Source organism: Quercus robur, chromosome 3, assembly GCF_932294415.1.
Source record: "Quercus robur chromosome 3, dhQueRobu3.1, whole genome shotgun sequence".
Classification (NCBI taxonomy): Eukaryota; Viridiplantae; Streptophyta; class Magnoliopsida; order Fagales; family Fagaceae; genus Quercus; species Quercus robur.
In genome coordinates this window covers 24,730,592-24,741,465 of record NC_065536.1, presented here as the reverse complement: position 1 = coordinate 24,741,465, position 10,874 = coordinate 24,730,592, and the positions used below count along the sequence as shown (strand labels likewise).

General features: G+C 38.9%; 1 protein-coding gene across 1 annotated transcript; it reads left to right on the top strand.

Moving 5' to 3' along the window:
* The first annotated feature begins 3,414 nt into the window (after positions 1-3,414).
* LOC126717570 (trans-resveratrol di-O-methyltransferase-like) lies at positions 3,415-5,368 on the top strand. Its single transcript, XM_050419380.1, has 2 exons — positions 3,415-4,384; positions 4,903-5,368. The coding sequence occupies exons 1-2, from the start codon at positions 3,611-3,613 to the stop codon at positions 5,203-5,205; spliced, it is 1,077 nt and encodes a 358-aa protein (XP_050275337.1). The 5' UTR covers positions 3,415-3,610; the 3' UTR covers positions 5,206-5,368.
* The last annotated feature ends 5,506 nt before the right edge of the window (positions 5,369-10,874 follow it).

The window sequence follows — 10,874 nt, the reverse complement described above, 5'->3', positions numbered from 1 at the left end:
AAACCCCAAGTGTATGTGAAGGCAAACACCTTTAGATCTCACAGAAGATTCTCACACACAGCATAAAGAGCAACATCAAAACATGGCCAGGGTTTTCCCTTTTATACTTAAGACAAAACATAAAACTCTACACGTCAAACGGGCTTGGGCTGAGTTGGAAATTCTGCAAAAAAAAATAATCTGCATGACTTTCGATCGATCGAGTCTAATTCTTGATCAATCAAGCCAGGCAGATTTACATAATAAATCCTGCAGTAACTCGATTCCAACTTTACATAAAAACACATACTTTGAGCAAGTCTAAACATGACTAAAACGTTTTAATCATTGTTTGCCAACATTACAAAATGAAATTCTAATACATTAGTTCCTAATTCCTTAGAACCTAACAAAAGGAGCTTTGAATATAAACAATAAAGTTTATTGTGGAGTGTAGTGCATCATGTTAGCCACAAAAACATTAATTTTGCAATAGAAAATTAATAGAGTTGGTAAACCAATATATATATATATATATATATAGACGTGGCCGATAATGTGGCTCAACAGGAGTGTAGCAACAATAATTGCTACGCTTCAGCTTTTAGATATATATATATATATATATATATATATAGATGAGCAAGATGAGTATTTGAGATCATGAAAATTGGATAGCTAATTTTGATTGTATCCGTTGTCAAAATTTTAGTTTGAAAACCAAATTCATTCTTGGTTTTTTTCTTTTTTTATTTATTTATATTGATTACATTAGGTGGGTTTACACAATACACATATTATACATGTTTTAAATTATACAAGAAATGTTATAAAAAACTGTGAATACCAAACACCAAAAAACATTCTCAACCCCATTTTCAAGGTTGTTTTCAAACACCGAAAAATAAAATAATTTTTCAGAAAATTCTCTCTGAAAAATGAATCATTTTCCAGAAAACGTTAATGCCAAAACAAACAGAGCGTACATTTATTTTCAGTTATGGTTGGTTCCAGTCTCATATTTTATTATTTTATTTTTACCTATAATAAATTGACATTTCAATAATTATGAAAATATCATGAAATTTGTTTTTTTTTTTTTTGGTTTAAGTTGTATTTGTATAACAATATACCGTGCCAACTCATATAAATTTTTAAAAAAAATAAATAAATAAAAAAGAGAAAAGAACAAACCGAAAGGGCATGAACCCAAAAAAAAGGCTAAGGTAGCATTTGGATCCAGATTATTTTGCGTTTGTGTTTTCAACGTTTTCTTCTTTTTCTTTTTTCTTTTTTTTTTCCTACTGCACGTGTTTCAGGGGACAAAGTTACTATTCACGCACTATTCACACTGTTCATGCACTATTCACGTACTGTTTATGCACTATTCACATACTGTTCACGGGACCCACCACCACTTTATTCAGAAAAAATATTAAAAATTGGTCCCACGGCACTATTCATCCATTTAAAAATTATTTCTCTATAGTGTTTTCAGTTTTCAACAAAATAAGCTATATCCAAACAAACCCTAAATACAAAACGGTGAACTTTGCTCGTCAAATTTGACTAAACCAAAATTTTACTGTAGAAAGAGTTCTTCTCTCCAAGGGTGGAGGCATGTTATCCTTTGGGGGGGCCATGGCCCCTCCAAAATTTAATAGTAGGAAGAAATAGGTCTTACACCTACTCATTTAACAGCTAGCCCCCCTATGAGAAAAGCTTGGCCCCTCCTCCCTCTTCTAGCACACCCCTTGTGTAAAAGTCGTGGTTTGGAGACGTTGACTGTAGCAGTGACAACTAAGATTCCGTGCTAGGTTTATCTAGTGGATTAGGGGTGGAGGCATGTTATCCTTTCTAGGGGGCCATGGCCCCTCCAAAATTTATTAAAACCTCTATAGTAGTTGGAAGAAACAGGTCTCACACCTTCTCATTTAAGAGCTAGCCCCCCATGAGAAAAGCTTGGCCCCTCCTCCAATACATTAGCCATAGAAATTCCCCACCCCAAATCCCTACTTTTCATCTTTTGACTTTTCCTTCCCTCCTCTAAAACATGTTAGCCATATCCTACATTTTTTTTCTTCTTGAGTGAGACCATATCCCATAGTTATTCAAGGACCTATGTTGTACTAGTGTGGGAATTATCATTAGAGAGTAGAGAGACTATGAGGGTACAATATTAGACTATTAGTAGGAATGAAATTGATTTTGAATTTAGTTTTTACCACAGTAGTCTAATTTGGCTGAATTTAAATGCTATTTATTTTATGGTTGCTTGTAGTGACTTTATTATATTTAATTTCTATGAACATTATTTCTTGTAAATGTAGTCTAATTTTGGTTAGATTTATTTTTTTTTTTTTTTCTAAAACTAATGCAAGAAGACATGTATGTATGTATGTATGTATGTATGTATGTATATATGTCATACTTTGTATTTTTCTTAAATTGCAAATCAATATGATAGTATTACCATGGGCCACGGCCCCTTAACCAAAAATTTCTGGCTACGCCCCTACTTCTCTCTTATTATGTAGTGTTAGGGTGTGTTTGTTTTGGGTGAAAATCACTTCCGGAAATGTGAGTGTTTGGTTGGTTTGGAAAATAGAATTTTCCGGAAATCAATTTCAGTTGACCGAAAAATATAAGCTTTGACCACGGAAATGAATTTTTGTTCCTATTTTCACTTCAAATGAATTCCGGACCGAGAGAGAGAGATAGAGAGAGAGAGAGAGCGAGAGGAAGAAGAAGTGATCGCACGCACCAGTCCAGTCCGACGATCGCCAGTGAACCCCGAGCTCCAGTCCACGCCGATCGCACGCACCAGTCGATCTCGCGAGCTCCAATCCGCGCCGATCGCACGCACCAATCGATCTCGCGAGCTCCAATCCGACGATCGCACCGCGCCAATTGCACCTTCGATCTCGCCTCCGTGCGATCTCGCCTTCGACCCACCGATCTTCGACCCACCGATCTCTCTCTCTCTGTGATTTTGATTTCTGTGTGATTTTGATTTTTGTTGTTGTTGTGGTGGTGTGGTGGTGGTGTTTTGGTGGTTGTGGCTTTTGATTGTCGGAGTTTGCTGCCGTGGGTTGAATTGCCGTGTGAAAAATTTATAGGAAAATAGCATTTTCAACCATACAACTAAACACCAGAAAATATTTTTCACAACATTTTCTGAAATGCAACCAAACACCTAAAAATATTTTCCTTTCCGAAAAGCAGCATTTCCGAAAAATAAGTATTTTCCGAAAAATCACTTACATGAAACAAACACAGCCTTAATAGAAAATTTGACTAAACACTAGTGCTTCACTTGCATACGCTGACACTAGTGCACCGCACACACTGCACTTTAAAGACACCTACTGTCACTTTTGACATTGCTTCACTCTAGTCTCTCTGCACTGCTGTCTATGACACACTTACCTTACTTCACACTTGCTGCACGTCACTTCACATCACCTCACACTTCACTCTTGCTTCATATTTCACACGTTTCTATCTAATTCATGTTTGTCCGGTAATGAATTGGGCACTCACTGTAATCTAATCTACAACCATCTATATAAGAAGCAGAAGCTGGACTAATAGAGAAGTAAAAGAAGCTCACAAAGAGATCTGCATTAAGATGGATCACGATCATGGTGAGGGAGTGAATGAGTTATTTCAGGTTCAGTGTCATTTGTATAAACACATCTTTGGCTTCATTGATTCCATGTCAATAAAGTGTGCAGTTCAGCTAGGCATTCCTGACATAATCCACAATCATGGCCAACCAATTACTTTCCCAGAGTTAGTCTCTAAGCTTCATATTCACCCCAAAAAAACCTGTTGCCTGCACAGGCTTATGCGTCTATTGGTGCACTCTGGCTTCTTCACTAAAACAAAAATTCATGAAAATCAAGAAAAAGAAGAAGAAGCCTATACTCTCACGCTTCTTTCTAGGTTCATCCTCAAAGATAAGGTCACCAACTTGTCCCCGTTTATTCTAGCACTGCTTGATCCAGTTCTTGTAAGTCCATGGCAGTTCTTGGGAGATTGGTTTCAGGGGAGTGAGCTCACACCCTTTGAGAAAGCGCATGGGATGGGTTTCTGGGACTTTTGCGACCAAAGTCCAGAATTCAATACCATTTTTAATGAAGCAATGGCTAGTGATTCCAAACAAATGAGCTTGGTCGTTAAGGACTACAGTCCCATTTTTGAGGGTTTAGGTTCATTGGTTGATGTTGGAGGTGGTACTGGAATAGTGGCAAGGATTATTTCTGAGGCATTCCCTCACACGAAATACACTGTGTTTGACCTCCCACATGTGGTTGCCAACTTGCCAGATAATGAAAATTTGAAATATGTTGGCGGCGATATGTTTCAGTATATACCTCCTGCAGATGCCGTTCTAATCAAGGTGTGTGACATTTTTATGACCAATTATTTAGTATTTGAGAAGTAATTGTAGATTTTGGTTAATGAAATTCACTGTTCATATGAAAGAAAACATTGCTTCTAAAGTATTGGATAATTTTATAACGTTTTATTGTTTCTTTAATATTTATAATTTTAGTTTAAAATTGGTTTTTTTTTTTTCCCCTTCAAATTTCATAAGTCGTCCATGTTGGCCATTAATATTGGTGCCAATAGGAATTTTTCTTCAATATTTTTTTCTTTTTGATAATGTTTTTCTTTAATGTTTCCTTGGATGTTGAATGTATTACATCCCTGTTGTTTGATTAAATTATTAAATTTATTATTTTGTAATTGCTTAAATTTTTGCGACAATTAGAAATTTATAAGTTCAAACTCTATCTCCACTTTATTAGGCAAATCTAAAGAATTAATTAACATTACTTTTTAGGTTAGTCGAATTTAAAAGAAGTTAAAGTTATGAAACCCTCAATTCTGATTGTTATAACTATTATTTGGCAGTGTATTTTGCATGATTGGAGTGATGAGGAATGTGTCAACATATTGAAAATATGCAAAGAGGCTATTACAAGCAAAGGTAAGGAAGGAAAGGTAATTATCATAGACATGGTGATAAATCAGGAGAAAGACGAACATGATGTTACCACATCAAAGCTCCACTTTGATGCACTGATGATGGTTTTCGTAACTGGAAAAGAGAGAGACAAGAAAGAATGGGAAAAGCTGTTCTTGGAGGCCGGCTTTAGCCACTACAAAATTGTGTCATCATTTGGCATGAAGTCCCTCATTGAGGTTTATCCTTGAGAGATAAACAAGTGCCTCTATATATATATATATATATATATATATAATCAGGTACCTATATATATGTTAAACTTGCAAAGACTGTTCACAAATAATTATTGTGTGCTAAGCCTAATGCTTCAGAATAATAATGCTTGTGAGCATAGGAGGAATCGAACTATTATCGCCTTATCGGTCTTGAATCTACCTATTGTACAATATCATAAATAAACCTAGCAAATTAGTCACAAATCGATCGTGATGTGCATGGAATTCATGAAAACAATATTACAATCATCTATTACTTTACACAAATTCATATACCAACAAAGATATATCTGTCAAATAGAACAAAATATATATATCAGCCTGAAATTGAGTTGATTGATTAACATAATAAGGTTGTTAATACTTTTATAACATTATATCGGAACATGCAAATTTGTTGAAGCAATTAAATAAACTTAAGAAGCAAAAAGAACCATTAATGGAAAAAATAAAAATAAAAATTATAAAACAAATCCACTAAAAGAGACACAATTAAAGAAATAAAGAGAGTACTAGTACTGACAATTTCATTTTGTAGGTAGAACATGGAATGAATGGATGAATGAGGCAAATTAAGGGGGTAATAAGTAGTTTATATTGAAAATAAATTAAATATAGAAGGGCAATGGTTGCATGAAGAATAAGGTGAGAATTGAGAAATTATAAAGGAGGAAGAAGAAGAAGAAGAATGAAAAGTGAGGAGAGGAAGGTTAAACAAAATGTAACCTAGAATATATATATATATATATATAAAAGAAGATACATGAAGGAGAGGATTGAATAAGGCATTAAAGAGAATGGATTTGAAAGGGAAAAGGAAACCAAAAAATTGGAAAATTTTCTAACATTAACAAAAATTACCATTAGTGAAGAAAAAAAAGTACCAAAAAAAAATCCACCAAAAGATAAACCAAATAGAAGAAATAGAAAGAGTATAGATGAACGGTAGGGGAAGATTGGACCATCGCTGCAAACCACTATCTACACACACACACACACACAGAGAGAGAGAGAGAGAGAGAGAGAGAGAGAGAGAGAGAGAGAGAGAGAGAGAGAGAGAGAGAGAGAGAGAGAGAGAGAGAGAGAGAGAGAGAGAGAGAGAGAGAGAATTGAATAAAAATTAGTATTTTATTTTTTGGATAAAATACAAAACTCACCCTTTATGTTTTATTAGAATTCATTCAGTCCTCTAACTTAGCTTTCATTCATTTTAATTTTCTAAGTTTCAAGTTTATTCAATTAAAGCCTCTCCATCAACTTTTGTTAAATGTTGCTGATAGTTGTCCAAATTTTTAATTTTAATTTTAATTTTTTCTTCAATTTCTTTAAATTAAAAAAATCCAATTAATGATTTAAAAATACTTTCTTAAATTGTTTTAAAAAGTTAACAGAAGTTGACGAAAATGTCTTAATTAAATAAACTTAAACTTAGAAGATTGAATTAAACAAAAGTAAAGTGAGAAGACTGAAATAAATTATAGTGAAACTTGCAAGGTAGGTTTTGCATTTTAGCCTTATTTTTAACTTCTTGTTGTAGGGGCCTTTTTTGTGTATGATGTATTGGGCTGCCTCCTGCGGTAATGGGCCCGAAAATTTCTGAGTAAGGGAGTTGGGGCCGGTCCAATTGTAACTCAACTTGGGTCGGTTTGTGCACAACTTATGCCTTGTCTGCCAGGAGTAAACTTATGGCAAGCAGAACTATTGCAGACGAGTTACGGCAGGCAGATATAATAATAATAACCAAAACAGAGTATTCTGACTATTTAAATAAATGGCTATGTAATCCCTATTAATAAAGCATGATTACAGTCATGATAATGTCAATCACAGAGAAAGTAAAGAAAATAATACGAGCTAATCAAATGGGCATAAATCAAGTTTTAAGCTTAGTCTGCCGAAGCAAAACCAAAGAGGGGAGAACGCCTCTTCTCAATGCAAATAATTTCCCAAGAAAAAGATCCTGCCGTGGGGATTAATGGTTTTGAGGGAGTCGGACCTGAATGGTTATTGCCCAAAATGAAAGAGTCCTTGTTTACGTTTTGGAAGAAAGTAAGATTTGAAGGGGGAGAGAGGGAAACCAATCTATTGGTGCATGCCCATTGAACTAACTCTCTTTTTTCCTTAGTTTCCTTTCTTTTCTTCTCCGTTTTCTTTCTTATCTTTTTTCTTTTCTTTTCTTCTTACTTTGTTTTTCTTTTCACTCAGTAAAAATGCTCTGTTTTTCGATCCTTGTTTCAGGGCACGACAAGGGCCCTTTTATAGTGCCTGTCGTGACCAATGTTTTACCGTTTTGCTCCTTAACCGCCTTTGTCTGGTCTAGGCGTACTTGCCGACCACCAGGTCTATGCGACATCCACCCTTACCAGACAGAAGCAAGTTTGTTTCATTCCTCTGTATACCGTAACACTTCTTCCTGCCACGATATAAATGCTTTCTCTCTCTACCCTCAAGGCATGCACCCAACGGTTCCCCCTCAAACTTGCCTTTTTTGGGTGGTCTGTCATCCCAGCAGGACGTACCTCCCAAAAGGGCTTGAGCAGGAGGCGCAAAATAGCTTTTCCCCTCTCCCCACCACCAAACCATACCCCCCTTGCCTCTTACCTCTGGCCAATGGCCCCACCCTGTCCTATATTGGCTGGGTACAGGCTGGTGGCACCTGGGCCTTACGCGTGCTTCCCTTTCTGATATGTCCAAGAGTCTGCCTGCTGCTCATGCGTCTGCCATGATCTGGAGACTCTCTGTCTGCGTTTCCTGACCCTTCATGTAGGCTTTTCTTTGGTTTCCCGCTCCATTCAGGAGCTGGGCTTCGTATGATGATGGGTCTTACATTTCTTTGGCCCACTTTTGATTTTCTTTATTGCCTACAACGTTAAACTGTTATTCCTGTTGTAATAACTTAATTCGGCTGGACTTCTTTTGGGCCAGCCGTTCATCCCTTTTCTCAATGGCCTGTTATGGGCACTGTTTTGCTTTTACTCATGGGCTCCTATGTCCCTTTGGGCATCCACGGCCCGATTGCTTTCTTTGTGCTTCCTCAGCCCGTTTGCTAATTCCACACTCCCATGGGCTTTTTACTAACTTCATTGGGCTTCCCTGGCCCAATAACCTTATTCTTATCTTTAGGGTTCATGGGCCTGCCATAAACCCCTTACTCTCTTAGTTTGCATTGCCTTGGGCCTACGGTAGCCCTTTCTCACTTTTCTACCTCATACACTGCCCATGGGATGCTATTTCTTTCTTTCCTGGCTTCTTTGAGCCCGCTTGCCTCTTCAAGGCCCATTTATTTATTTGTTGGGCTTGTGATCCATTATTCCTGCCGTTTGGGCCTAATGGGTTTTTTGCTATTTATCTTGTCAATTCTTTGTAGCCCTCATTATTGGGCTTTTCTATCTGCCTGGGCTTCCACAAATAGCCCTCAACATTTAGCCCCCTGAACATATGAAACGTTCCTGCGATTCATATGTGAATGAAAAGGCGTTCCTGCCCTTCTCTCATCTTTTTTCTTCTTCTCTTTTTCGCGGGTCTTTTTTTTAAGCTGTGGACCCCTTCTTATACATATATATATTTTCCTTCTGCACTTTAAACACAAACTCTTTCTTTTCCCAGAACACACACTCTCCATCTCTTACTCTCCTTCTTCTTTTCAAACACCCACACCCATTTTCTCCGACTAAGCCTCCTCACTATGTCGCCGATGAAAAGCCAAGGCTCTTCCTACCGTAAAGGGAAGGCGATTGATTCTGATTCTCCCACTGTTCCTGATCTGGGCGAGGAGATGGATCATTCCGATTCGGAGCAGTCCGCTAAGGAAGAGACGCAGCGTGACCCCGACAGCGAATGCGCTCCTTTAATCGACCCGTGGTACAAAGTCAATCCTCACTTCCCAAAAATCCCTAGTGAATATGTATCGCCGCCGCCGGGTCGTGTATTGATTGCCCTTGTCCGACGGAACCCCAACGTCTCTTGGGCTCCTTTAGCATCTTCAATCCCCGATCTGTCCATTCGCCAAGGTACCTCGCTTCCTGTACCCCTTCATTTTGAATTTGGGTCCGATACATCCTTGGGTTGGAAGGAATGGGTTGACAATGAACTTTCCGACACGAGTTTTATGGGTTTGCTGCAACGAGCTGGCGTCTTGAAGGCTATAGTCTTGTCGAATTTCCGGGACCTCTATAACCTCCGTCATTTGGTCCGGCGATGGTGTACTACCACCCATACCTTCTTTTTCTCGTGCAGCGAACTCACCGTGACCCTCGAGGATGTGGCTAACCAGTTGCTCTTGCCCATTTTTGGCGATGCCGATCTTGCCACCCTAGAGTTTTCTCCGGAGGAAGAGGCCATTGAGGCTGAACTGAGGAAAAGGATGGCCGGAAACGCCAAGTTGTCCTACTGGGTGAGTTCTTCCTCTAAGTTTTCTGTTGCTGCCCGCCGTGCGGCTTTTATTGCATTTTGGTTTTGCAAGTTTGTTTTTGGGTCCCACCCCCACTACGCCATAAAGCCTTTGTACTTTCGCTTGGCTATCAAAATATCTGCTGGGGTGAGCCTGCCGCTGGCCCCTATGTTCCTGGGGCACTTGTATGTCCAATTAGATATCCTCCGTAGTGATGAGAGTCAGGCTAGGTCCTGCTACATTGTTACCTCTTCCATACACTGTACCATACTTCAGCAGCTGTTGTTTGAGCGTTGTGCTCAGTACTTGACAAAATGTAGACCCGCTCGGTTTGCCAGAGAGAAGTACCAAACATATCCGAGGGTGATTACCGACTTTTGTGGCAGGTTTGAATCCGATTTTTCGCTTGCTTTTCGTTGGTCTGGTTTAAAGCTGATTGGCTATTCTGTGGTTGAATCTTTTGATGAGGGCGTGGGTTTCTGTTGGAGAGCTTATAGAAATTTGGGTGCAAATTATACTTGTGCGAATTCTGCCATGGGTTCATTTGTTGACACCATTGGGACCATTACCCCATTGGTTAGTTTTGATGAAACTAGGATTACCTATCTTGCTACTACCAATGCCGGATGGCTGCCTTACCTAGCCAATTAAGGCATTAGGTTTGTTCACTATCCTACCAACCGGGTGAGAAGGCAGTTTGGGTTGGATCAAGACATCCCCGATGACATTTCTTTCCTCATGGAATCTCCTACGTCAGTCCGTCCTTTCCTGCGGCACACTGCCTTTGAGTTTTGGAAGAAGCGTTTCAATGCCATTACAGTTCCCGATTCATTAAGGGAGGGTGTCTGTACTTTTCCCATGCACGGTTACTGGCATGCAGTGATGGATACATTTGTGACTGAGTCAGCGGGCAGTCGTGGCTTCTCCCTTTTTCCTCCTGAAGGGCTAGGTATGGTGGTCTCAGTTAACCCTCGCTTGCTGCTTCCTTCTAAATCTGTTTTGGCGTATGCTAGAAAACAAAGCCCGTCAGCCATCTTTGAATGGGACGCAGAGAAGAAAGGATGGTTCTGGCATGCTGGTGACTATCCCCCTGGTTGGAAGAAAAGAGTTAGAGTAATAAACATCTCTGCACCGATCAAGAAAGCGCCTGCCAAACCCAAGTCTGCCAGCAAAACCAAGCCTGCCACACCACTGCCTCCTACAGGTGCTCCGCTGGCTAGCAGGACTCGCAGTAGCAAGAGGAAAACTACTC

Excerpts from the sequence above, each read along its gene's own strand:
- LOC126717570 (XM_050419380.1), top strand. The coding sequence starts at position 3,611 with ATGGATCACGATCATGGTGAGGGAGTGAATGAGTTATTTCAGGTTCAG. Across the intron at positions 4,385-4,902 it reads CAGATGCCGTTCTAATCAAG|TGTATTTTGCATGATTGGAG; the intron begins GTGTGTGACATT and ends ATTATTTGGCAG.